A 27,060-nucleotide genomic window follows, 5' to 3' on the forward strand; every position below is an offset into this window, starting at 1 on the left:
TTTTTCATTAGATGTTCTCCCTCAGCCGCTTGTTTACTATTTTACTTCGAGACGAGAAGCCCGGATAGCATATAAGCAGAGCCACCCCCCGTCTCCTATCCTCTCCCAAACACAACACTTCAGCGGCATCAGACAAAAAGGTCATCTAAGCCTTATTAGAGCGAGAAACGGCCACGAAACCGTCTTTCAGCTTCGTCATTCTTTTTTAAATCGTCGTTCTTTGTGTCTCGTCGCTCCTTTGCATCTATCGGTCGCTCCTTCCTCGTTTACAGAAAAGGTCGGTCCACTTAAGCTTGGCCAAGTCATCCTCGTAGTTGTAGTGGCTTTTTTGTTTGCTGGATAAACTCCTGTAGCCAAGTCTCGAAGATCCATCTTTTGTCAACAAAGGCGCGCTCTCCTTTTGTTCTCTTCGCATATATTCACTCCTTTTAGGAATCTTTCGGTATTCTCATCTTCAAAAATGGTGTACTCGAAGTCTTTGCTGTCCGTTGCTACCTTTTTGCTCGGTATCGCTGGTGTCCGTGCTGGTTGCGTGGTCGAGTCCGGCAATTACTACTGTAACGAGGTTTCGGAGGTCCTTTTCACCAATGTCGGTTCCTCTGGTTCGTACAATGATATCACGAACATGGATACTTCTTCTTGCACGTGTTCGCACACGAGCAAGTCCTACAGCGGTCCTCTCGCTCCTTTGGACGAGGAAGTGTCTTTCCACTTCCGTGGTCCCATCCATTTGAAGCATTTCGCCGTTTATAACGCCGACTCTTCTGCTGCTGCTTCTTTCCGCAAGAAGCGTAGCCTCCGTAACCATCCCGACCTCAAGAAGCGTGACATGGTTTATGTCACCGAGTACGTTACGGAGTACATTAACGAAGATGGAAGCAAGTACGTCGATCCTGCCTCCTCTACGGCTCTTTCTGACTATGTCTCTTCCTACATTGCGTCTAGCAGTGCTGCTGCTGCTACCGAAGCTGGTGACGCTACGACGTATGCAACTTCTACCGTTGTTTCTACTGCCTCGACTGAGACTTCTGACGATTACTCGTCTCCATCTTCGTCTGCTACGTCTTTCACCACTTCTACCACCACTTCTTCTCCTTCTTCTTCTGCTTCTTCCACCAAGACCTCTTCCACTTCCGCCAGCTCTGGTTCCGGCTCTGGCAGCTGGTCCCGTGCTTCGTACTACGAGGCTAGCTCTGGTACCGCTGACAACGCCGTGTTCTTGAACAACTTGGGTGGTAGTGGATCTGGTGTCTGGTCTTCTTGCTTTGGCAATTCTTTGTCCTATGCCGCTGCTGACGGTGTCAGCTGCTCTTCCTCCTCCAAGACTTTGAACGATGTTGTCGTTGCTTCGAACAAGGAGTTCTCCATTTGGTCTTCGAACAAGTGTGACGGTGACTGTGGCTACTACTTGCCCGGTATCCCTGCATTCCATGGTTTCGCTGGCACGAAAATCGTCCTTTTTGAGTTTGTCATGCCTCACGACTACTCTTCTGATTACAACCAAGACATGCCTGCTATCTGGGCCTTGAACGCCAAGATTGGCCGTACGTTGCAGTACGGTAACGCCGATTGCTCGTGCTGGACCACGGGCTGTGGTGAGTTCGATATTTTCGAGGTTCTTAACTCTGGTAACGAGAAGATGATTGCTTCTATCCACAGCGCCCAAGGTGCTCCCTCTGGCAGCAACACCGGCGGTGGTGGTAGCAGTGACTACTTTGCTCGTCCTACCTCTTCTAGCATGATCGGTGCCGCTATCTTCGACACTGTCTCTTCTAGTATTTACGTTATTGACATTACCGACAAGGGCTTCTCTTTCGGTGACTCCATCAGCACCTCTGATGTTGAGAACTGGTTTGTGGATGGTGCTACTGTTGTTCAGCTCAACTAAGCTTGACGCGTTGTCAGCTTTCAAAGTGTGACTAGCGACAGAGTACTTGCTGGCTTTGCTGTTTCTCATTTTGGAATGTACCGTCTATTTCAAAGGAAAACTTCCATACGCAGTGCATATGGCGTTTTCAGTGGCATATAGTTTTAGGTTTCATATAGTGCATTTTAACTATTTATATAATGTATGCGGCATGCAAATTTGCTAAATAAATATCTAAAATTTTTAAAACAACGGTTCTATATGTTCGTAACTAAAAGGTTATAATCGGGAAAAAGTGTTCTATTACAACAAGCTCTTCCAGCCCCCAAGGTCTTCCATCTGCGAAACTCCATGGAAAGTGTTGCTGTTGGACGCTTTGTTTGGAGGTGCCGATGCAAAGTCAGAGAATACGCTTGCACTTTCGTTGAACGTCGACTCATTGGTTGGGACCAAACTCGGCGTTGAGAGGGAATTCAGCAAAGGTGGAAAAGAGGATTGAGAAGAAAAGGCGCGACGGACAGGCGATTGCTGGGTGGCAGGTTTCCTGAAACTTTGCTGAGTTTGAGGCAAGGTCGAAGTTGAGGTATTCGTGCTTGTTGATTGGGGTTGATGAGTAGTAGCAACATAACCACGATTCCCCTTTACAGAATCATATGTTTGTGATGGGCGTAATTTTTTGGCAAAGGTTGCTTCAAACGTGTCCAACAATCCCCGAGTCAAGCTCATATTCGCTTGGAATTCTTCCAGACTAATGCTTGTCGAGAAACTCAGGTCAAGTAATGAAGGTATAATATCCTTCACCACTGTATCATCAGGAACTTGGGAAGATATCTCTTTGTAGAATTCACGCAGTAAAGAAACAACAATATTCTCTCTAGTCTTAATTGCTTTAAGTGTAGGAATGACTTTATTCACAACCACGAACGAGCTTAAGTATTGCTTTTGTGCGAGAAGATTAAGCTTCTCAAGAACAAGGGCTTTCACTCCCAAATTTTTCGTTTGAGCACAACAATCGGTTAATTTGGGTACGACAATATCGGCAATTGTTGAATTCGGACTCACATCAACAATTTGGTCGAGATGAGTAAGGGCTAATCGTTGAATATTAACGTAAGACGATGTGATAGCATGAACCAAAAAGGGTGAGTACTTGGATACAAAGGTGTCAGCGGAAAGTTTGCTTTTAAAAACTTGTACGTTTTCTAAAAGAAGCGTAGCCACACTTTCGTCCACGTCTCTCTCTTCAGATAGCAGAACCGCAATCTGAGGGAAAACATTGCTTTGAAACTGTTCAGGAGTAATCCACGTAGAGATTTCAAAAATACACGGAAGTAAATAGACGATGAGACTCGGATCAGAAAGCGTTTCGAGCAGACAGGGAAGAATTTTCCGGGACGACACTGTTTTTGGAAAAATATGTAACTCGGATTTCAAGGACTGTAGGAAAGATGTCTTTTCACTGGGCAACTTCTCGGGTAGTCTTTCCAAAAACTGCAATGATGCCAAAAGTCCGCTATTAAAGTAAGGTAACGAATGTAAATCGGAAACGGAAACTCGATGTTGAGGATATCGAGTAAGCGTGGATTCTAGAAAAACTTTAAGCGGATCAGAGCGAATCTTCATCAGAAAAAGCTTTGAGTTTAACGCTTCATCCAGCTCTTTTTTGTAAGTGAAAGTGCTGTCGTAACTGGTTATGAAGCTGTTCCCAGAATTGAAAATGGCGAATGTGAGACAACCAAGGGAAAAAACATCGTTTGCAGGTGAGATTACTTCGTCTAACAAGTACTCTGGGGCCAAAAAATTAAAATTCTGTTGAAGTTCTATTGGAAAGCGACTGTCCATTTCCGGAAACTGAAAGGTCGCATCAGTCAAGTTTTGCGAATAACCAAAACCACAGATCTTCCAGTCTCCTTTGGCATCAATGACAACTGACTCAGGCTGTACGTTTAGATGCACAATACCCGCAGAATTACTGAGAAACTCAAGACCGTCTGTGAGTTGAAGAAGACCCTTCTGAATCTCCAGTTCTTCCATTGATTCTGCACGCTCTTGATGAAAAGAACGCAATTTTTCGGAAAGTGATACCTCAATTGGTTCTGTAACGAATGTCATACTGGAACTTGTCTCTTCTAATGGTTCCATCAGACGAAGAACAGATGGATGACGCAAACGTGCAAGTGTAGACGCATCCTTTCGCAGGACATTGAGCAAGAACTCAACCCGAGGGCGAAGCATAGAAGACTGCTTTTGCAGATGCTTTAATGGCTTTTTGTCGAATGTAAACACGGAGACTACCACATGTGAATCTTTCTTCCTCGCAGAGTATACCACCCACGGACCAACATGGGTTTCTGACTCAGCATCAATGTGATAATTGTTCTTCAAAGACTTCGAATTAGTCCCTGTTTCCCAGAGTTAGTGGATATTCGACAAAGCGTTTTCGGCATTTCGGGGCAAAAAACATACAGAATTTAAGTGCATTTCCAAACATTTAAGCCAATTCTATCGTTTGAAAGACGTTGAAAGTATCAAGGGTGTATTGAGAGAACAAAATGGCAAAAGTGAGAATCGGTCGACGCTTGGGTGGTTGCAAGGAAGTAGGAAAGTATGGGGGAGCAAGAAGAATCAGAATTCAGTTTTTGACGACGAAATCCAAGATATAGTTTAGCAATCAAAGGTAGAGCTCATGTTTAAAAGTTTCTCTGTGGATGCCGTGACACAAGCCGGCAGTTTTGTTTTTTTTTTTTTTTTTGCAGACCAACAACAAAACAGCTCCAAAAAAAGGAATCGTCTTTCAAACGAAAAGCACATTTTAAAGGGAGCAGTAATAATACATAAGACGTATTCTTATCGAAACATTTGCCAAACTTGTCGGCTATAGATAGCACGAATCCCTTCTATACAAACTCATATGCTGAAGATAGTCAGCATCAACTTGTATGAGGTTAAGAAGAGTGATAATGGTTGAATAAAAAGAAATACGCTTAATTTTGCGAATTCTGTAATTGGTCGTTCGTCGAAGTTTGTTTTTAAAAGATGCAAGACAGTCCAGTTGCGTAGTCAGAGTTACTTGCTATAACACTTTAGGCAACGATCAGAGTCGAGGAAGGTAATATATAAAGAGTTAAAGCATGTCCTTTTGAAAGAGATGTCTGTGCGTGAATCACTTCTTTGCCATGCTAAACGACGCGTAGAATTGCACGAGAATATTGTTCTACAGCTTAACAAGATAACCTTGCCGAATCAATCTTTCAACGTCCGTTGTCCGAACGTGTAATTGTGAGTTCTTTGTCAAGTTAATTGTACCATACTCAGTTTCAATTTCACCAACGTCTTCGAGAACACGGACATCGATAAATAAATCTTTTGGAGGCACAGTAGACCCTGTCAAGTCAACATCTGTCCAAGGGCCTTTGTACGCAGCGAGGAGTTCAGAGTAACGAGACAGATATTCTCGCTCTGTTGGGCTGAGTGCTGTTTTTAAAGAAGCCTCCATTTTTTTCCCTCCGTCCCAGCAGTACTGACGGATGCGTCCCAATCGCAAGTTGTGATATGCCATTAAACAACGTTTGTTGTGAAGATTTGTCGCGTGAAGCATTAAGAGCGATGCAGCTTCTGAAGGGTGTTCTTCTGGTTGAAATGTGACAGTTCCATTCTCTGTCAAATGTGACAAAACTGCTGATGCTTCGCGGTCGACAGCACGAATTTCACGAACAACATCGGCTACAGCGTCCGTTTGGTATGGAGGTAAATAATCCAGATACAAAGTACGTTTAGAGTCGTGTATAAGCTTGTTTGAGTGGTTTCCAAGGCCGTTTTCCATATTCTAGCACAATTTAAAGTTAGACCACGCGAAATGGCAGTTAGAAGAGCAAAATGAGCGATGAGTGATGATGAACAGGTGGAATGAAAGGAAAACGAAAACGACTGGGTCTTAGCAGATGTTAGCAAACTTGTTACGATTCCTACGACGGCTGATTCGGTTGAATATGTTGCTAACTAGTTGATGCACTTATTTTCAGTGGTTGTACGCGAACGCGTTTGAATGTCGCACCCCAAAAGCAACAACTCGCTAAGTACATAAACCTTAATAAGCATACGGTTCACGTGCATTATGTATTAATTACGTGGTCCTTCGGCCGAAATTGAGGGAATGGAATCTTCACGCCTGCAGTTATGCACCTTCAACAAGCATGAAAATTGGACCAATAAAAGGAATTTACAGACGGTTTGTGGATTTTTTGACTAACAGATAGACTAACGAATATAGTCAAGTAATTATTGACTTTTGCGTTGCAATGTCTATTGGACTTGCGGGAGGATGCGCATGGTGGTATGGATACCACAAGCCTTTTCTGCGTCAAAGAGAGGCATACTATGAGAAATTGAACTCCGAGAAAGCACAAATGGAAGAGGAAAGTGCTTCAGCTGCTACAGAAGAGTGAGTGTGCGCTTTTTGGGATTCCGCGGTTAGACCGCGTTTGGGATTCAAGGACTCCACCCCGTTACGTAGGTTTCCCCGCAAGAACGCCCTGATCTGCAATGCCGATCCTTCGGTTGTCTCGCTTAATGTGATTTTTAGCCGAGACGTGTTTCTCACCACCAACACCACCACTACCACCATTTTAATTCCACCACAAGTTTTCCACCCAGGAATTGGCAAAAACTGGCCATGTCGTTCAAGTCGTTTAAACGCAAGTACCTCAAGCTGAGAAAGTCGTTTGATGTGGCGTGTCAAGAGACAACTATTATAAACAACCAGATCGAACAGGTTTCGATTGTCTATCGGAGGATTCAACTTGAAAACATGTAAGTGAGTTTTTGTTGGTGGTGAACAGAGGAGGTCGAAGAAAAGTGGTGGACAACGTTTTGTGTGTGTACGTGATACATTCTGCTTTGTCGTTTTGCTTTTCTTGTTTGGTGAAGTGAACACCAATTCTGTGGTGGTTTTGTTTGGTGGTAAATTGGTTGCCGTTTAATTTCGTGTGCTTCCTTTTCTGTTCGTTCATTCTCTTGTGCTCCCTCTGTATTTTTCTGTGACCCGTTCATCGTTGCTGACAATTCATAGGCACTTGCTTGATTTGCTGTTGGACATGCAAGATACGGATCAGGTGCCAATCCCAGCTATGAGTCCTCCAGGTTCGCCTTACTGGCAAGAAAATCCACCAAAACATGTCGGAGAGTTGGAGTCAGAACTTGTGCTGGCTGAGATGAAACCGTTTTCTACAAGTCATCCGTGGAACAATGGATTCGATCCTCAGATTGGTATGGAACCTTCTGCTGCTGGCGGTTTTGGCTACAACAGCAATTCTATGTCCCCTTCCGCCGGCAATGCTGCATTCAAATTTAAACGGAAAAGCACAGGCACTACTGAGCGCCGCGGAAGACGGAGATGAGTTGGTTTGGCGGTTCTGTCGTTTTCTCTTTCCCGTATTCCTCCGCTTGTTTGTAGTTTATTTCGCTTCAATTGCTTAAAACCGTGTGTATTTCCAAAACTAGAATAAGATTCTATAGCGAGGGGAGTTGACGATATCAAAAAGTCATGTGATCACTTTGTCTGAACCAGTACTCCAACACTACCACCTACCCAGTACATACCAGTTGAGAAACTAAGTGGTACGCAATATTAGCTTAAAACTGTGTATCTAACGCTTTAGAAACTGGTTTTAGACTGCATCAGAGCAGCTATACCCTTTTTTTGGGTCTGAACGCCATTTTCTTGAGTGTACGGTGTTTGAGTACTGAACAATTCGCCACATCCATTAACAGTTGGTTGATGAATTGTGCTCATCTGTGAGAATGGAGGTGAACGAGTTTGGCGTTCCAATAGCCTTGGAAGGTGTATTATTTGACGTGTTGCACCATCATGGTTTCAGCGGAGTGAGCGTCGCTGCTAAGCATCTCTTTTTGAATGCGTTTGATAAATGTGGGTAAATCTCCTAGAACAACAAGCGCGTCGAATGTGTCTCGGTATTTTTCGCTCATTCGCTGTTGGTAATATTCGTTGAACGCTTTCTCTTGTCTTGCATTCTCTGTTTTATTTTCTATTTTGTTGGACTTTGCTAACCTCTACAAGACTATAAGTCATTTTTAAAAGAACTCGCTGTACAAACACATTTAAGGAAACATACTGTATCGTCACCTCTTGATGTTTCGATTTGTCTTAATCTTCATTTAATAACGCGGTCTGGAATGTCAAAGGAAATGCAACGAAGAATACAGAAACCGTGTACGGCAAGATTAGAGCAGGTCTTAAATGTGGCACCAGAGGTTGATGTTCCACAAGAATTTCGTTCTTCCATTGAAACTAAAACTGTGGGACATCTACTTGGTCCTCTTGCTGTCGCGCAAAACCGACGGTCCTATGTCTATTCTCATCTTCCTTCGTTTCCTGCTGCACATACTTATATGGCTACTCCTGTGTATCCCACGAGACCAACTTCACCGCGTAAGATTCGCGAGCTTGCTACACAAGAATCTCGGCTTGCTGAAAACGCTTTACAAAGAATCCTTGGGGCAAATAAACCCCCGAAAATTGATTCTCCCCGAAGAGAGTTGTTTGAAAAAACCTGCATAGAGCTAGGTCTGGAAGCTAAACATTTTCACATCATAAATTGGGAAGTTCAAAAGTGGGATCCCTCAAAAAGCAATATAAGTTAGTATTGATGATGGCAATCAACCCTATGAAGAGAATGACAAAAAATGGAAGAAACATTGGGTTTTCATGACAGTCAGGCCGGTCCTTAACTGTTATTTGGGAACACGGTTTGGAATGACTTCGACTAATTCATTATTTTGGCATCTTCGTACTGTTAATATCTTGGCATGCTAAGTATTTTGGCAATTACGTACAGTCGAAAAAACCGCTTCATCATTTGACAGACTACTTTTTTTTCGGCCGGTAGCGGCTCACACGAGTACTGTTTTAAACTCATTAGTCGGCAGTTTGTGTGCTTGTTATTATCGTGCTGTTCGGGCCTTAACATGTATGAAATCCACAAATCTGATGAGCAAAGCGCTCGATGGGGTCTGCTAGCCGTGTTCTTGAAGGACGTTTTTATGCTGCGAGTCAGCAAGACTACGAAGGTCACTAGTTACGAGTAATAGATGTCGCTGCTGGTCTCTGTACGCCTTATTTACACAAACACCTTGATTCACCCTACAAACTGTAAGAATTATACAAAACTTTTGCCCTAAAACTGGCCTGTGGTCAATTTTGACTTGTTACATAGAATATGCCATCACAAATGGAATAGAAAAGAATACTTAAAAGGAAAACAAGACAGATATGAAAGACGGAAACTGCAATGAGGAAAAGGTGGAATAGGATGCGGGTATTAGGATTATGTGTTATATCGAGGCAGATTGCTTTTCGATTTTACGAGCGTGGATATCAAAGTTCTTAATAGTAACGCTCTTCGTCATGTTAGCAGTTTTGTAAATGCCAACAAGTCGCGAAGCTAACTCAAACATATTGCTTCGTAGAGAGATGACAATAAATTGAGCATTTTTCGTTCGTTCTTTTATGTAATTGGCAACGATGGATACATTTTTAAAATCCAGTGCTGCATCAATTTCATCCATAACATAGATAGGAGTCGGTTTGTAATTGTGTAAAGCAAAAACAAGAGCAAGAGAACTGAGTGTTTTTTCTCCTCCCGACAAGTTGGATATATTTTTCCAAGACTTTTTAGGAGGCATAACACTAAATACAACGCCTTCAGAAAAGGGATCCAAACTGTCTACCAATTCTAGTTCTGCATTGCCGCCCATTGTGATGATTTGATACATCTCTTTGAGCTTTTTTGAAATGGCATTAAATCCAGCCATAAATTCGTCTAAACGTAGAGCATTTAAGTCGTCAATTTTCTTTTTCAATTCATCACGTCTGAGAACCTCATCTTTTAACTCATTTTCTCGTTTAGATGCTTCAACTTGGCGGCTCTTGTATTCTTCGAGAACATTAACATCCACCTCAACATTCTCTGTTTTTTGTTTGAGCTCAGCGATTTCTTGCTTAAGACTGTTTTTATCCATATCGCCAAGCTCATCGTTAGAGTACTCCTGTAATTCAGAAATGTATTCAGCTTTTTCATCAACAAAATCAGCAACATCATGTAACGAAAGCTTGGATCTTAGATTCGAGTAATGGCGAATGCTAGAATCCAATTCCTTTAGCGAACTTGTGTGCTCTTTAAGTTGATTCTCAATTTTCAGCTCACTTTCTTTGCCAGCGAGGACTAAGCTTCTCTCTTCTTCAAGCTGATTGTTCAAATCTTTTAACTTTTCGCGGAAAGATTCGTTAGATCGCTGCACTTCCTCATACTCAGCTTCGCTTTCTTTGGCCCTTTTTCTTAATGATTCCATCGAACTCTCTTTATCCGATACTTCACGTTCAAGTCTTGCTTTTTCGTCTTCAACTTTTGAGATTTCCTTTGAGAGACGTGTAATCTCCTGGACAATTTTTTGCTTTTCAAAATCAGAGTTATCAATGATCTCTTGCAAAAAGTTTCTCTGCTCTGTCAAATCGTCGACTTTAGACTTTTGTAAACGGAATGTGATACCACCAATGTCCATAATCTTGTCCTGCAAAGATTTAATTGCTGCTTCCGTAACAGAGTTCTTGGAGCGAATGGCTTCAATTTTCTCTTCAACTTTCGATATTATATCGTTCAGCTTGTTGATTCTGACTTCAGTCTCTTTGGATCTATCCAGTTTTTCCTGAGTTTCCAAAATAATGCTTTGGAGATTTTTCTTCTTCTGTTTCATTGACGAAACATCCATTGCGAGTTTTGAGATTTCCATTTCAAGCTCAGGAATTTTATTTTCTCTTGAAGAAATTGAAGATGATAATTGATTGCACTTATGAGTAAGTTCGTTGAATTCAGCTTCAATTTTACTCTTCTCAGACTCCTGTATCTGAAGTGTCTGAGAAGAGTAATCAGCGGAAAGTTTGCTTGACATTCCGCCCCGGAAAACCCTGTTACCACCGCCGGTCATGGTACCTGATTTATCAATAACTTGACCTTCTAATGTTACAACTCGCCAACGCTTAGCACCATAGGCAAGTCTATTAGCTTGTTCGAGGTCATTTGCTACCAGAGTGTTTTGTAACACGCTATAAAAGGCCGGTGCGAACTTTTCGTCTTTAAATTTAATTAAGTCAAAAAGTCTTGGTGAATTTTCCGGGGTTGATATGCGCGACAGATTTCTTCTGGCCAATTTATCCAGTAAAATAAAGCTTGCACGACCAAGATTATGTCTTCTTAAATAATCAATACACCGCTGACCAGTTTCAACATTCTCAACAACAATGTGATTGAGAGCAGGACACGCGGTGGTGATAGCAACATCATATCTCTGATCAATGACACCCAAGCTTCCTAAACGACCAAAGAAGCCAGGAAGCTTACCAGCTTGGTGTAACTGTGTCAAACCATTTAGTACACTGCCTCGATTTTTTGAAGCTTGTAAAGAAGAGCGAATTTCATCGACCTGAACTTGGCACGAACGCAATTTAGCGCGCAATTTTTGCATGATTGGTTCATGCTGCGAGAGTGTCGCTTTTTCTTGTTCGAGTTGCTCTTTCTCCTTAGCCAAGACTTCAAGTTTGGATTTGTATTCGGTCTTTGCTGTGCTATAACCTTCTCGAAGTTGATTGTACTGTACATCCAAGTCTTCAAGGGACTTTCTCACAGCATTCTCATTTTCGTAAATAACATTGAGTTCTGCTGATGCAACTTGTTTTTCCGATTCAAGTCGATTAATTTCTTCCTTGGACGGCGCCAATAGCTTTTGCTTGGCCTCAATTTCGTTAGATATATCTTTCGTCTTTTCGCGAAGGTTTTCCATGGTTATGCTGAGTTGCTTCTGTTCAGTTTCAAGCTTGCCTTTTACACTCTGTAGTTCTGCAAACTTGTCCTTGATTGTTTCTTCATGATTTTCGAGAGAACTTTTAGCAGCAGAATGCTTCAGAGTAGTTGAATCCATCTGTTTTATGAGCTTTTTTAGCTTAGAACGCAAGTGCTTTAAAAGCTCCTCCGTTTGTACAAGTTTCTGTTCATTCTTACGATAAATGGCTTTAAGTTCGGCTTCTTTTTTCGTTGCAGAAACAGAGGACTGTTGAAGTTGTTGTAACTCGCTATTAAGCTCTTGAATCTTGTCTTCATTGACCTTGTACTTTTGCCGTCCGCTTTCAAGGTTTTCATTTAAGTTATTTATAACGCCTTGGAGTAACGACTTCTTATTTCCAAACTCCATGAGATAAAGTTGATATAGAGCAGATCGTTTCAAAGCAAGGGTATTTTCTTTTAACAAATGCGTCACAACTTCAGTCTTTTGGCGTTCAAGAGCAGAACGTTCGTTTTCGACAAGCTTAAATCGATGTTCTTTTTCAAGACAGACGTCGTTCAAACCAACTAGTTGTTCTTGACTTTCTTCAATAGCAGTTTTGTACTTAGAAGTGCCGATAATGTCCTCCAGATACTCCAATAGTCCGTCATCATTATCATTCAAAGCTCGTGGTTTCATTTGCGCAATAGATTCAACTTCACCTTGAAGAATCAAAAACCGCTTGTGATCCAAATCAACGCCTTTCTTTTAGGAGTGTCGTAACTTCTGTGAATGTACTTTCAACATTGTTTAAAAAGTACTTGCTTGTATTGTTTTTAAAAGCCGTTCTTCGAATAGAAATCCGCGAAGAAGGAACAGAATTGTCAACGGGAATTACTCCGTCATCAGTATCGATAACCTCTGAAAAAACAATTTCGACGCTACACGAATTTAAGGAAGGGTATGCTGCAGAATTATGAATCAGTGCAGAAAGTTTTGATTGTCGAAGTTTACTAGCCCGGAAGCCGAAGACGAATAATAATGCGTCAATGACATTGGATTTTCCAGACCCGTTGGGTCCAACAATTGCAGAAAATGAGTAATCAAAAGGACCGATAATCTGTGTTCCAGCATAAGACTTGAAATTATGTAACCGTAGCTCTCGAACTACCAAACGAGACTTAAATTCACCAGCTTCTTTAAAGGTATCATCATTAACTTCTTCTTTTTCATCCGGGGGAGGTGAGTTAACTGTGGCCTTCTCTACCTCTACAGCCGTCTCGTTTTCAGACACATTCTTTTCCGGTCCCTGATTCTCATTTTCCAACCCACTTAAAAACCGCTGGGATGCTCGTTTCGCTATAGAACTTCCCCTCGCGGACGGAGACCACTGGTTCTTTGTGATTAACACTGCGTCCTTGTTGAATCGTACGGGAGTCTTCGTTGACGGTGACTCTGGAGAAGATTCAGCATCCTGACGAGGTTGTTTTCGCGGCCTCTCAGCTCTGTCAGGAGTTGCATCTAGAATGGACGGTGTTGACGACGTCCGAGTATTCTTTTGAAGCTCCATTACGGCATATTACAATGAAATGAAGGATTTTTGTAGTAAGCTCTGTAACACGAAAACCCAAATTGGTGCCAGAAATGTCTTACCTATGGTGGTGACATACACCAAAAATTAGTAAGAAAAGCATTTAAAAAACGAATGAATGTAGGTACAACTGGTCGTATTCTCTTCGATCTTTCGTGTTAATACGTCCGCTTTCCGATGAATTAGTCGCTCATTATTTTTTTTTTTTTTTTTTGGTAGCAATTGCATACTTATTATAAAACATTGTTTCATGTTCATTTTTATAAGCATTGCGTGCGTTTAAACCCTAACGCTTCACTTTTAATTGAATTGTTCTTCTAGCAATGTGGTGCATTATATGTTAGTTAACTAAATGCAATAAAAGTGCCTTCTAAAACATATTCATGATCTATTAATTAAAAAATCTAGGAATTTAAATTTTTTCATAGTATTTAAGAAACAGAAAGGATATTACGTCTCAATAAACTACTATAACCTAAAAAGGAACATGGCTAGCTATCAAAAGTTTCTTTGTTTTGACCATTCTTTGTTGAGAAATTGAGTACTTTATTTTATAAAAGCAACTTCCGTGCCACTTCTTTTGTATAGATCCACATTGTAATCATTCAGACTATATTAATTTGTATGAATGCACCGTACTTGCAGCTTGGGGCTCGCTTGTCACAATGTTGGTTGAACCCATATACAGTGATATGCTTATACATTTTGGTCAAAATTATTGTGTTCTCCGCTAATTTCAAAAAGAACCTGAATACGGTTCAGACGGATTTAGTCAAGACGTGCCTCGTTAGTCAGCAGGCAACAAATGATCTCTTAAAAACTCCAGCAGTGATAGCAAAAGGCGCCTCTCACTTGATTGCTTCAGGAATACAACATAGCGTAAAAGCTATGTACGAGGTCCTTATTGATGCCATTATTGCACTAGAAGGATTGATTATTTTTTTCATTAAATTTATTTATGGAACATATTTATGTCTTATTCAATTAACGGTTAATGGTTCTCTCACGGCAATAGCTGATGTTGGAGAGAAAATCGGAGACTATGTGAACTCAACACTTAAGGTCATTGCAAATGGTATTGCTAGCACCGTAAGCGTATTCCAAAAAGTCATTAACAATGTTGACTCACGGCTTACTATTATTGCAAAGTGGATTGGGGAAAATGTGACTCTACCTAATATTACTATTCCAGAACTTGATAAGCTTCGAAACTTTAGCATTCCCTCTTCATTTGACTCCAGTCTTGAAAAATTAAAGACTGGTATCAATTTTGACTCCGCAATTAATGCTACGGAAAAAGTAATCCGTGAACCCCTTGACAAATTAAAAGTCGTCCTTAAAGAGCAAGTCGGGAACTTTTCTTTCAATGAGTCAATACTTCCTATTCCTGCGGTTACAACAGTTTATTACTGCGATGATCTTACAACTAATAATGCCCACCAAGTTCTGGGAATCGTATTACGAGATACAATAAAGGTCGTAGTTGTGATCCTTGTTGCACTCTGCATATGGTTCACAATTCCTGCTTTCTTCCGTGAATGGTGGACATGGACACGCATACGAATCAAAGCAAGTGGTCTATTACAGGAATTCACCTTAAACGAGAAACTAGATCCTATTCGTCTTGTCACCTCAGTTTACACTCCTTTTTCTTCACTCATTAGATTTGTGTGCAGGAAGCTCTCACATTCACCCCCTGTCCAATATTCAATACAATGGTTTTTCCTTTATGTAACACATCAACCGGCGTTACTTATTTTAGGAATTGGGCTCGCCGGCGTACTTGCCAGCTTGGTGCAGCTTTATATGCTCCGCAAATTGCAAGCTGCCATCCCGAAGCTGTCGACAGTTGCAAATTATACAATGATTGACACGGGGAAAATACTATCTAACGTTTCGAATGTTTGGGCAAATGAGACCAACCAAGTTTTGCTAAATTCACAAAATCATTTAAACACCCTTCTGTTTTCATATGTGAACTCAACAACATCAACCTTCAATAACACCCTAAATACTTTTATGAATGGACTTAATGGAACCTTGTTTGATTTTTTTAATGGCACATTACTTGAGTCTCCTCTTCAAAGTGTCATGAAATGCCTAGTTTACAACAAAATTGAGAACATAGAAAAAGGTATGGTATTTAAAGACCTAGGCAGCTCATACTAACATTTCTTTAGCAATTACTTGGATCCACGAAAAGGCTCACATTTCATTTCCTACAGTTCCAAACAACCTATTAAATGATACCATTGCAAACGAGACAGCCACGAATTCTAACAATACTTCAAATTTTACTAGGTTGTTATCAACAGGCGTAAATAACACTATAATTACATTTCAACGCTCTGCATCTCAGGAACTTCGCATTTCTCTCTTTTTTGTATATTGCTGGTGTGCAATTTGCTTTGCGGGTATCCTTGCTATTGTGTATTCTGGTACACAAATGGCGTACAGAAATTACAAAGAGTCTCGATCATTACTAACGGTAAACACGGGCTCTTCGGAAAAGGACAACAAGTCCCGTTCCTCATTTGAACCATTAATTCCTGTTCCCCCGCGCTCTCCTCCGCCTCGGCCTCCGAGAAGCCCAATGTTATCCGGTATTCTTCGTATGACAGGTTTTTCAGAGAGAATAAAGGATGCGCGCCTTCGTAAAATGGAACTCAAAGAACAAAAATTCCCCCTTCTATCAACATCAAAAGACCTTGCAACCGAGTTTCCTTTATCCCCGCTTCCACTTATACCCTCAACTCTCATTGACAATCCTGATGAAGTACAATACGCATATAATGATCACGAAGACCAAATCCGATCCCCCAAACGCGTCTCTAGCAATGTTCAGCATATTAAAAGCATGACAGGAACTATTCATCTATAAGAAATAATCTGTGTATTTAGTCGTTAAACTAGTAAATAATCCAAAATTTATCTAAAATCAAGCGGATCCACCACGTCCACCAGCATTTTGAAGTTTTTCGAGTGTTTGTTCGGTAATGTTAACCTTAGGAAGGGGCTTACCCTCGCCTTCAGGCTTCTTCAAGAATCCAGTCTTAACCAAGTAGGCCAGATAGAGACCCATCTGAGGCTCCAAAACGGCAGCACCGCCAGAGACATCAACACCGGTCCAAGCGGTATCTTGCTTAAGAATTTCGTGAGTATTCTTGTCATCCAATTCGGGCGCCTTCGTGTTGGCAGGAAGGTTATCAAGAACAAAATGTAAAAGAGGATATAAAGCATTGTCATTGGCCTCGGAAACATGACGTTCCAGTGCGACACGCCATTGCAAGTACTCAACGGCCTTAACGTTAAAACCAAAGACAGGAAGGGTACCCAAGAATTGGCTGAAACGAAGACGAGGGTGACTCGTAACTTGAGCAACACACACACCAGACTTAGGAGGGTGGAATGCAGCAGCGGTAGCACAACGAGCGACATGGTCAGTAGGAACCATGTTAACAGTGTTGTTGATATCAGGAGAAAGTCCAAGTTGAGTACTTCCCTTAATCATTCTGACCAAGAAGTCATCAGTGTTAATGGCACCCGTTCTAGAGTCACCAAAAATGTAGCCTGGACGTACAATTACACCTCTCAAACCACGAGCACCGGCTTGACGGATAAGGTACTCAGCAGCCCACTTGCTCTGACCGTAACCACCTTGAAGACCGACGGCGGAACCCTCGAGGTCATCAGACTCAGGAACACCGTTACCACCCTTGCTCATTATATCAGCAGAGAGGTTGACATAGTGCTCATTATCCAAAGTGGACGTAGAAGAAACAAAAGAGAGAGACTTCGGCTTGCCAATACTGCAAAGATTAATAGCAGTGAGCGTACCAATGACGTTGGGGCCACGAAGCTTGGTATAGGGGTAAACCCAGTGCACCAAAGCACCGTTGTGAATAATAGTATCAACAGTCTCAGCGACATGCTTCCAAGTGGCATCATCCATTCCCCATTGAGGTTTGGCCAAGTCACCGGTAACAACAGTAATTTTGTCCTTCCAAGCATCCTCCCAGACACCGTAAGCAATGCAACTGTCTTGCAAACGCTGAAGACCATGCTCCTCTGATTTGGCACGTACCAATACATATACACGGACATTGTTGTTACGTTGCAGCAAGTCTCGCAGAATGAACACACCAAGATAACCGTTACCGCCGGTAAGGAAAACGACCTTTTCGGCATCCTTCGAGAAATCAGCAACAGGGGTGAAGGTCTGAGGAAGTTCCTTCACCAAAGCTCTAGCATCCTCACTATAACTAAGTTCAGTTTCGTTCTTAGTTTGAGAAGGTGCAGCTCCGGCAACATTAGCAACATCACCAAGCTTCAGTCTATCAATTTCCTTAGAAAGTCCCTCAATAGTGGGTTGTTGGAAGACCAAACCAAGAGGAACATTCACAGCGAAAACTTTACGTAACTCGAAAATAAGTCTAGTAGCGAGGATTGAGTGACCACCAACGTCAAAGAAATTGGCGGTTTTAGAAACCTCAGTAGCGTGAGGGATAATGGCCAACCAAATCTTCTTCATTTGCTCCTCAGTCTTAGTCAATTGTTCAGCATTTTTGTTACCACGTGAACGGAAAGCCGCAGCCAGTTGATTGGTATCAGGGAAAGGAAGAGCAGGCTTGTCAATTTTTCCATTAGGGTTAAGAGGCATCTTGTTCATTGGAATGACAACAGAAGGAACGGCGTAAGAAGGAAGCTTAGTCTTCAAATATTCACGAATATTGCGAATCAACTTGCGGTAACGGCGCAGATTAGACACGATCGGATCAGTTGTGTCAGTTGCACTGCACTCATCATCCTCATTAAGGTTTTGGGGAACGACATAAGCAACCAACGTAGGCTCCTCATCCTTGTTGCGACGGACAAGAGTGATGTTCTCACGGACATTGGGATGACGAGAAAGATGGGTATTAATTTCACCAAGTTCGATACGGAAACCACGGATTTTAACTTGGTCATCGGCACGACCCGTGCACTCAACATCACCGGAAGGAATGTAACGACCAAGATCGCCGGAGCGATACATACGATCACGAATACCAAACCAGTAAGGCTTCCAAGGAGCATCAGCAGGAGTGTTATCCTTGAACTTACTGGGATCGGCAAACCAACTGGTCAAAAACTTAGTCTTGGAAAGTTCCTCATTGCCCAAATAACCTTCAGCCAAACCACCGGCACGAACGTAGATCTCACCGACTTCACCAATACCACAGATTTGATGAGGATCATGACGGTTGACAACCAAAAGTTGAACATTGTACATACCGCGACCAGCGGGAATAATTTCCTTTTGGGTTTCCAAGAATGTAGGGTCCTGGGAACGGGAAGGGACGACGAAGTAGGATACGGCACGCTGAGTCTCGGTGGTACCATACATGTTAACAACAGCGGTGTTAACGGCAAGTGCCTGAAGACGCAAACAATCACGCTTGGTCAAAACATCACCAACGAAGAAAGCATGATGAAGCGAAGGAATAGGCTCTTCAGCCTGAGCCGAAAGCAATTGACCCATGGCGGGAGTCAAATGAGTAACAGTGACTTGATACTTACTAGCCCATTCGGCCAATTGGCCGGGAGTACCAATGTCATCGGCAGTAGGAACGATAAGCGACGCACCCAAGAACAAGGGAGTAAAGATATCACGTTGGATAGGGTCATGAGCAATACCACTAAGCATTGTAAATCTGTCGTTCTCAGTAAGGCTAAACTCCTTCGACATCCAATCGAAGTAGTAAGCAAGACTGAAGTGTCTGCCTCGAACACCCTTTGGTACACCCTCACTACCACTGGTGAAACTGAGAGTAGGAGTACTGTCAGGGCCGACAACAACACCCGTGTCCTTAGAGCGAAGGGATTGTGTATCAGCAAGAATATCACTTCCATTCACTTCACCACCGGTAACAGAACCGTCATCATGAAGCTTAAGAGAAGGAACGAAGGTACGGATGTCCAAGTTCTTCTCAACATACTCGACAACGGTGGGCGAAACAACACCAGCATCCTTCAACACTACCAAAGCACGAGGCTTTGCAACGCTGAGATAAATAATTTGACGGGCAGGAGGATAAGCAGGGTCAATGACGGAGAAGGTAGCACCGGCCTTCAGGACACCCATGACAGCAATAACCAAGTCCACGCCACGGTAAGCATACACCATTACAACCTCACCACGTTGAACACCGGACTTAACAAGGTGGTGGGCGAGCACATTTGAGGCCTCGTGAATTTGACGATAAGTAAAGGACTTTGTAGGAGCAGAAGAAGTGACAGGAGGTGTAACAACAACACATTCTCTCTCAGGGAACTTCTTTGCGTTGTCGGCAAAGATGTCATGAATAGCACCACGGAAATCAGACCAACCCAGATCCTTAGTAGGGTCAGGAAGGAGGGCCTTTTGTTCGTCCGTAATCAAAGAAATCTTTGCTGGAAGCTGGTTAAGCACATTTTTAGCAGCAAGCTTCACGACTTGAAGAAGCTGGCTTGCAAGAATGCTGATGCGGGCCTTAGAAAACAGCAATTGGTTGTAAATAAATTGCAATTTAAGAGGAGGCAAGATGGAGTCAGCACGAAGAGATGAGTGCTTGCTTTCATCAATAGACACAATTACGGTAACGTCAACGTCAAGGCCGGTTGAAGAAAGGAATTTCATGGAAGGCGCATCAGGTGCATTATAGAAACGAGTATACACCAGACCGTTACGGGTTTTCTCGTCTTCAGACTTGCCAGCATTAAGATGCTGCAACAAATCGTTGAAATCAACAGTATCCGCACTCCAGTTACGTTCAATTTCAGCAATCTTTTTCAAAAGTGTCAAAAAGCTATCCTCGGCATTCAAAAAGGAACGGAGAACGAAAGGAGTGCCCTTTTCAGAGCTAGTTCCCACACTGATGTCTTCATCACCAGTCATTCTGTTAACAAGGACGATGAAGGCCGTCAGAAGCGTCACAAAAGGAGAAGCGACGAAACCGTCACCTTTGGCCTTCATAGCCAAGGTTACGAGAGCATCTTCTGTGTCCAGATCGACATCTTTTTCAAAAGTAGCCTCTACTGAGCGAGCAGGAACAGGTCTACTGTAATCGGCAGGCAGATGCGAAATTGTTTGGCTTTTCAGACGTTCAGCCCATCTCTCCAGACGGAGCTGGTATTCTTCCTTTGATGGAGCATCCACGGTCATAGTGCTCGTCCTCAAATGAATCAGAGCCCTGTAAGTGTTTGGTTGAGGTAAAGCGCTGCACGCACGGAGTAAAGATGTCGCTGATACGTACAAGAGTCAACAAGAAAAAAAAAAAAGAAAGGAAAAGGATTACTTTTAATGCAAATAAGGTAAGATAAATGTGATCAAAGACTATAATAACTTTATGCTTTATATTTATTTTCTCTTCAATTTGTTGTTACTGTCTTATAATGTACCCCTTAATACCCCTTGACACGAAAGCAACAACAGCTCTTGCAATGAAGGATGATTCCACCATGTTTTACTAGTTGATTCGACCTCTTTTAGCTTTCTGTTTAACTCTGTTGACTCTTTCCATCTTTTTTCCTATGTATTATTTGCGTGGACTTCATTGTAAGTGACAACGTTACCTTGTAAACTCAACACCAAAGGAAGCACTCAGATGTCAAGCTTAACCAAGTGCCAGGAAGTACTATAGGTGTCGTTCTTCATGTTTCTATTTTAGCGAAGCCTTGGACATAGTAACATCTTTCCAATTTCCTACGGGACTGTGCAACATTGTCTATTTAAATATTGTATACGAGATCATGTCCTCCAATTCTAATCCTGCGTCACCCAAGACAAATCCTTCGAATGACACGAATGGTCATGCAATGGAGCGACGCGAAGTGCATAATGACATGGAATCAGCAATGGCTACTCCAGATAAACGACCCAGAGACTACATCAGCCCTTCAAATATTGCGGGTCGTTCAGAGAAACGAACAAAATTGTCTATGGAAACTCCACCCGCAATGAATGGACCTTTCACGGATCACCCGTATCCCTCGGCACGCACCATGCCTATGAATTCCCCTTTTTTGCTTCAACCAGGTGCTCAAGGAGGACCTGGTTTCGCACCTCAGAATATGCCAATGAACTCTTCTCGTACTGTGCCGTTCCTTCGGACAATGCCGTATATTGCACCGCAAGTTCAAGTGTTTACGGCTCCTGAAGTTTCGGTCGACAACTCTGCTTTGCAGTCTTACATTGACGAGTCGGTCCCGCCCGATTCGTCTGCCGAAGTGGCAATCGCTCAAGAATTTGAATACACGCCTTATTTGCAGCTTCCTCTGTTGTACCGTCTAGTTGGAAAAATCATTCGAGTGAACATTGAAGCCAAGTGGATGAACGCAGCCATTAATCTCCGGCTTTCCAAAAGGGAAATTTGGGGAACAGACGTATATACAGATGATTCGGATATCGTTACTATACTTGCACACCGCGGCTACTTTTCCTTACTGAAACCGGTGGTTGAGGACGCTGTTGTGGACCTACATGTTCTACCACCACTAATGGAATACAAGGGCACTCGCACCAATCGTATAGAAAGTCGAAGTTGGTCGACTCCTCACGACGGAATGAGCATCAAAGTGTTCCGAGTTACGTGGAAGAACGTTAAGCCATCCCTGTTTTCTCTTAATATGGCCCAACAATCGTTAGAGGACAGGCTGCAAAAGCGCCTAGAGCTATCTCAGACGGCTACATTCAAGGTGTAAATTCGGAATCTTTCACACCCCGTCCAATAACTTATATCAAGGTGCTGTTTTCGTTCACCTAAGCCTCTCTGAGCCTACATTCTCTCGTTTCCCCTCCCCGTACATAATCTACCCAGTTTCCCTCCTGAAACGCCTTTGTTTACCATTCAATTCTATTCCAAATGTTACTGACTGCAATTCCGCAGCTGTCGGCACAAAGTGGTTGTGCCTGAAGGCGCGGTCATTTTTGTCTGCAGGTGTAATCAGCTTCCCTCATTCTATGTTTCCTCTTTCGTTATAGCACAATGCCTCGAACCACTCTTATCAACCTTTCCCAAAACTTTGTCCATAATCACCATCTCCTAACGGGCTCATCCTGTAGAATTTCACATCTACCCTCGCCTTGCGACTCCTTGCACCACGCAGTCTTGTATAAGCTTGTCGCTGTATTTTGTGTTAATGTTTTTACGGAACAGTAGTGCACTTCACTAAACCGTGGTCCAGAACGCGGGCATCTCCGAGCAGAAATGTCCGGGCTAATCAAGCGAGTCCTTCTATGATTGATCATGGCCGTGACGTGTGTACCTATACCCCGGCAAAAGTTTATGGGGCGATTTGCCAGATTCGTGTATTACGGGCGGCAATTGTGTTAGGTTAGGGTTGCACCCGTTTATGCACCCGCGAAGTACTCTAGCCTAACTTAACCAGAACCAACTCCAACTCGGGAATTGCACGTATCGGGGTCGTTAGTGATTTCGCATCGCGCTTGCACCGGCGTTTCGCGCTTCTCTTCCATTTATAAGACTCAATTCGACATTCCTAAACTTTTTGCGACTCGATTCCTTTGAAACTACGCTTCTACGCGTAATTCGTGTCGAACGGTTTATTTGTTGCTAAATCTCGGCTGTTGAGTTTTCGATACCCTCGTGGTAATTGTTTAAAGCAATTACATTCTCGTTTTTATACACGAAAGACTTAAAAAGCTGCGTCTTCTGTGTAAATATACCCGGTTCTTTTTTCCCATTCGCCTATAAGTCTATATCTGTTTTCAACGCTCGAAGATGTTGGTACAAGTTACCTTCATCCTTTCTCTTTAACCGAACCCACGATCTTGTGTTTGGCGAAAGTTTGCACCCAGCAGTATCACTACTCAGTTTGTGCCCTTAAACTTTCTGGTTTACATCAATTCTATATAATCTGTCTCTGAAAATCCAGGAGTTCGCAGCTTCCTTTCGTCGGATATTCTTTCAGGTGTTATAGAATTACACTCTTCAATCAAACTCTTCAATCGGATTCTTTATTTCACTGACGTTTTTGTCTATTCTTACAAGTTTGCTGCTATCTATTATAGACGGAAACATTATCTCTAGCCTTGTGTCACAGTAGTTGCTCACTTATTTACGAAATCTCACTTTCAACGCATCGTGACTGCCGTGCCTTTGCTTATTTCTGCTACAATGACTACAGCTTTCCTAGACAAGAGCTCTTTTTCGACTGCTTTGAGTTCTGGGTGCCGTGGCACTCCATTATCTCTTTCTCAATTGAACGGTGCCAAGCTGGCTACGGAATGCCAATCGGGTGAATCGACAACTCATGACCCTGCCGCTTTTAAGAAGTGTCCTTTGCGGCCTGTCCAAGTCGGGGGCTTGCTGGGAGCTTTGCTTGTCCAGCCTTCGCGGAATGAGGTAAATCCAGTCAAGAAGGTCGGATTTGTGTCTACACAAAAGCCGGACTCATCCCGATCCTCTACTTCTACCTTTTCTGTACATTTTGCGGAAGTAACGAAGAAGGCTGGAGCGCCCATGGTTACATTCGCTGGGTTTACGAAGCATCAAGCCCCAGAGGCCCCTCGTTCGAAGACCGTGATGTTTGCGGACAGAATACCTCCTTCGAAGACTACTTCGTCAAGCGATATGTCACACATTTTGTCACCAACTTCTATTTACACTGCCGCAAGAAAACGTCAAATGGTTCATTTGCCGTCGGCCGGCATCGTAAACGCTTCGCCTGAATTCGCATTCACACATGTTCGTGCGGCCAAACCTACTGTCGACGTAGATGTTCCTGGCCCTCAACGTGTCACCAAAGCACCCGAGCGTTCTGTAAGTTTCGCTACCACCTCTGCCAAGGAGAAAGCTCCAGAAGATCAAGATACCAAAGACACGCCTAGATTGCACACTACATGCCGCGATGTTTTGGCTGATGTTCTTGGCAAAGATGATGCTTTTCGCATGGATGATTCTTGCGACGAGGATGAGGAAGAGGATAACATGCGTTCTGAGGAAGAAGAGGACGAGGATGAAGAAGACGATGGCGACGAGGAAAATAACGACGACGAAGATGATGAGGATGACAAGATGTTTGAGGATCGTTTCTCATCTTCCTACGGTCATTCGTTCGGCAAGAACGTTGCGGAGCCCTCGTCCGTTAGTATCCCAAAGCCCTCTTTCCACGTAAGAAGACGTCGTTCTCCGCTACCTTCCTTTTCCGATGATGAGAGCGTTCATTCAAATTCTGCAAGCGAAACAAATGTCAAGTCTGAAGAGAAGGAACACGTGCCTGTTCAAACCGTGGCTCCACCTTCGGAGAACGATGTTCCCGATGAGACCGACATTGTTCTCGGTACTCTAGACGAGGACCAGCCGGCCTGTTTGGCGTATGCTTACGCTGTTGATGAACGCACTTCTAAACGTTGTCAAATGCATCCACAGGATATTGACCCAACATTTCCCGACTCATTCTCTGACGATGAACGGTATAATGAGGAGAAGAAAGCTATTTCGTCTACTCATGGTAAGGCAGTCTGGAACTCACGTTGTAAGAAGCACGAGCATTCGGCAAGCAAACGTTTGATTCGTTCACCTCCCGTGAACATTCGACGTAAGCCACGCAACCCCAACTTGTAGTGGCATTTGCTGTTTGTGATTCTTACTTTTCTTTCAACGATTCAACGACTCCTTCCGAATTCCTTCCGTTTGCCGTTTTCTCTATCCTTTGCTATTTTACATTTCATAGACCAGCTGTGCGACGGGTCGCCAGGAGGCGACCTCGGCGGCAGCGTCTTACGCTCTTTTTTTTACATTGCATTCCTTCAGCAGGCTTCCACTGACTCATTCTACATTGCATTTGTAGGCGTCTACTTTTTGGTTTGTTGTTTCCCATACCTATAAACAAGTTCTTTAAATATCTGTAAATGTTTGTAGTAACCGCAGTTTAAGGAGTGTCTATAATCCCTGCGACATTTCGTCCTGCAAAAGGCTGCAGCAATTTATTAGCACTTGTACTATGGTTGGAAAATATTGTTTCAATAATTTATGCAAACGGTATTGAAGGACGCGGCAATCAAAAAATAACAGTTTCAGGATTTTCCAAACCGGATTTGAAAACATCGAGGAACTTTTGCGCGCGCTTGGCATCAACATACTCGGTGTCGAAGGTAATCGACACCGTAACGGCGTCCTTGGGAGTTTGTGATTGAGCAGTTGTGTTTGCTGCAGAAGAGGAGTGGGTAGACGAGGATGTGTCGAACAAAAAGTCATAAATAGAGTCGATTGTTTGAGCAGAAGAGTCAGCAACATCTTTCGTAGTAGTTGAGGCAGCCTTGGGTTGAGCAACACCTACGGAAGCGTACTTAGCAATTGTAGAAGGCATCGAAATGATGGCTCCGTCCAAAGCAGATACCAATTTGTTTGCGCCCTTTGATTGCTTTTCGACGAACTTCTGAGCAGAAAGCTTTGGCTCAAAAGCCAAGGGTTTACCGCTGTCAGCCGCGAACGCTGTCGACTTGGAACCAACCAAGAAATCAAACATATCGTCAAGGATTTTAGACTTTGGAACATATACATTGGAACGTTCCAATGCATTTTTGCAGGCCTTTTCAACAACACGCTGGAGTGGAAATTGAAGACTGAGACCTTGCAACTTGTCCAAAAGAGCTCCCAGTTGCTGCACGTTTACAGTCGTTTCGACGGTAGAAGGAGGGATGAGCTCGGGCTTTGGAGCAGCCTTCTTCTCCGTCTTTTGTGTTTCCTCAGCGGCAGGCTTGTTAGCAACCGCGGGAGCGGCAGGTTTGACGTTGCTCAAATCCAACACCTCCATGGAATGCACCACCTTCTCGATGTCCACAGGTGCCTGCTTGGAAATCTTTCCAAGATAAGCAAGGACATCGCCCTTCAGCAAAATACCATGAGGACCCGTAGGAGCAATCACAGAAGGATCGGTAACATTATTCTGCTTGAGCAAAAGATGAACAGAAGGAAATTGAATGTGAGCATTACTCTCCTTAGCTACAGCCGAAACCTGTGAATTCTCACGAGCTCCTGCAGTGACGGGGGTAGCAGGAGCAGACTTGGCCTCAGTCTTTTGAGACTCTTCCTTCTTTTTAGGAGCAGCATCTTCGGACTCGTACTTTGACAAGTCCGCACCCTCCAAATCAGCGGCATCGTCTGCGATAATGGCAATCTGCGCACCAACAGGAACAGCCTGTCCTTCTTTAACTGTGATCTTTGCAAGAACACCATCATCAGGAGCTTCCACGTCCATAGTTGCCTTGTCTAAAAGGTCATGTTAACGAAACCATCCCATTAAGCGACCTTGTAAGCAAATCACTAGAAACGATCTGCTCTTGCATAGACGTACCAGTTTCAATTTCCAGAATAACATCACCAGTCGCATAGGCGTCTCCTAAAGCACGTCGCTGTTAATACGTTTCCATTAAACAGCACGAGACTGTCTATTACGAACCCTCCTTCAGTCTCCACTTTGCGACAGTACCTGTCTCCATTGTAGGAGACAGTGCAGGCATGTTAAACTTGCTAATTGCCAAAAGACGCGTCGAGGAATGGAATGCTACGGACGTCGGTTAGTATAGAAACGCGAATTCTGCGACATACACTTTCCATTCTTCAACAAGGCATGTCTACATGTGGAGTAAATTGTATTTAATGAGCGTAACATGCCCATTCCCATTCCCAGTACTCACGTCCTTCTCGTACTTGGCTGAGGTTAAGTGTTGCACATCCCTACCCCAGCGATGATATCGGCCACCGAGAGGAGAGCGTCGGATATGCCG

General features: G+C 43.1%; 11 protein-coding genes across 11 annotated transcripts; 6 read left to right on the forward strand and 5 right to left on the reverse strand.

The window, feature by feature from the left end:
- Positions 1-16: 16 nt before the first annotated feature.
- SJAG_00876 (fungal protein) lies at positions 17-2,119 on the forward strand. Its single transcript, XM_002172109.2, has one exon. The coding sequence runs from the start codon at positions 461-463 to the stop codon at positions 1,886-1,888; it is 1,428 nt and encodes a 475-aa protein (XP_002172145.1). The 5' UTR covers positions 17-460; the 3' UTR covers positions 1,889-2,119.
- A 51-nt stretch (positions 2,120-2,170) lies between these two features.
- SJAG_00875 (SCY1 protein kinase Ppk32) lies at positions 2,171-4,358 on the reverse strand (the record flags this gene model as incomplete). Its single annotated transcript, XM_002172108.1, has 2 exons — positions 2,171-4,269; positions 4,334-4,358. The coding sequence occupies 2 exons, from the start codon at positions 4,356-4,358 to the stop codon at positions 2,171-2,173; spliced, it is 2,124 nt and encodes a 707-aa protein (XP_002172144.1).
- Positions 4,359-5,081: 723 nt separating this feature from the next.
- On the reverse strand, positions 5,082-5,690 carry SJAG_00874 (GINS complex subunit Psf1; the record flags this gene model as incomplete). Its single annotated transcript, XM_002172107.1, has 1 exon — positions 5,082-5,690. One exon carries the CDS (start codon positions 5,688-5,690, stop codon positions 5,082-5,084), a length of 609 nt encoding a protein of 202 aa, XP_002172143.1.
- A 315-nt stretch (positions 5,691-6,005) lies between these two features.
- Positions 6,006-7,459, forward strand: SJAG_00873 (Ino80 complex subunit Iec3). The gene is made up of 3 exons (XM_002172106.2): positions 6,006-6,095; positions 6,138-6,676; positions 6,936-7,459. Exons 2-3 carry the CDS (start codon positions 6,540-6,542, stop codon positions 7,261-7,263), a joined length of 465 nt encoding a protein of 154 aa, XP_002172142.1. The 5' UTR covers positions 6,006-6,095; positions 6,138-6,539; the 3' UTR covers positions 7,264-7,459.
- Positions 7,398-9,206, forward strand: SJAG_00872 (transcription factor TFIID complex subunit 8). The gene is made up of 3 exons (XM_002172105.2): positions 7,398-7,483; positions 7,525-7,793; positions 7,944-9,206. The coding sequence occupies exons 2-3, from the start codon at positions 7,667-7,669 to the stop codon at positions 8,525-8,527; spliced, it is 711 nt and encodes a 236-aa protein (XP_002172141.2). The 5' UTR covers positions 7,398-7,483; positions 7,525-7,666; the 3' UTR covers positions 8,528-9,206.
- An 11-nt stretch (positions 9,207-9,217) lies between these two features.
- SJAG_00871 (condensin complex subunit Cut3) lies at positions 9,218-13,268 on the reverse strand (the record flags this gene model as incomplete). Its single annotated transcript, XM_002172104.2, has 2 exons — positions 9,218-12,463; positions 12,504-13,268. 2 exons carry the CDS (start codon positions 13,266-13,268, stop codon positions 9,218-9,220), a joined length of 4,011 nt encoding a protein of 1,336 aa, XP_002172140.2.
- A 533-nt stretch (positions 13,269-13,801) lies between these two features.
- Positions 13,802-16,253, forward strand: SJAG_00870 (conjugation protein). Its single transcript, XM_002172103.2, has 2 exons — positions 13,802-15,423; positions 15,470-16,253. The coding sequence occupies exons 1-2, from the start codon at positions 13,914-13,916 to the stop codon at positions 16,168-16,170; spliced, it is 2,211 nt and encodes a 736-aa protein (XP_002172139.1). The 5' UTR covers positions 13,802-13,913; the 3' UTR covers positions 16,171-16,253.
- Positions 16,118-20,549, reverse strand: SJAG_00869 (aminoadipate-semialdehyde dehydrogenase). The gene has a single exon (XM_002172102.2). It carries the CDS (start codon positions 20,470-20,472, stop codon positions 16,228-16,230), a length of 4,245 nt encoding a protein of 1,414 aa, XP_002172138.1. The 5' UTR covers positions 20,473-20,549; the 3' UTR covers positions 16,118-16,227.
- SJAG_00868 (transcriptional regulatory protein Rxt3) lies at positions 19,155-22,672 on the forward strand. The gene has a single exon (XM_002172101.2). It carries the CDS (start codon positions 21,060-21,062, stop codon positions 22,008-22,010), a length of 951 nt encoding a protein of 316 aa, XP_002172137.1. The 5' UTR covers positions 19,155-21,059; the 3' UTR covers positions 22,011-22,672.
- SJAG_00867 (fungal protein) lies at positions 22,607-25,180 on the forward strand. Its single transcript, XM_002172100.2, has one exon. The coding sequence runs from the start codon at positions 23,447-23,449 to the stop codon at positions 24,893-24,895; it is 1,449 nt and encodes a 482-aa protein (XP_002172136.1). The 5' UTR covers positions 22,607-23,446; the 3' UTR covers positions 24,896-25,180.
- On the reverse strand, positions 25,045-26,992 carry SJAG_00866 (pyruvate dehydrogenase X component). The gene is made up of 4 exons (XM_002172099.2): positions 26,882-26,992; positions 26,733-26,837; positions 26,628-26,672; positions 25,045-26,542 (listed from the first exon to the last, which is right to left on the reverse strand). The coding sequence occupies exons 1-4, from the start codon at positions 26,955-26,957 to the stop codon at positions 25,332-25,334; spliced, it is 1,437 nt and encodes a 478-aa protein (XP_002172135.2). The 5' UTR covers positions 26,958-26,992; the 3' UTR covers positions 25,045-25,331.
- Positions 26,993-27,060: the final 68 nt, after the last annotated feature.

The sequence above is a fragment of the Schizosaccharomyces japonicus genome, assembly GCF_000149845.2.
Source record: "Schizosaccharomyces japonicus yFS275 unplaced genomic scaffold supercont5.1, whole genome shotgun sequence".
Classification (NCBI taxonomy): Eukaryota; Fungi; Ascomycota; class Schizosaccharomycetes; order Schizosaccharomycetales; family Schizosaccharomycetaceae; genus Schizosaccharomyces; species Schizosaccharomyces japonicus.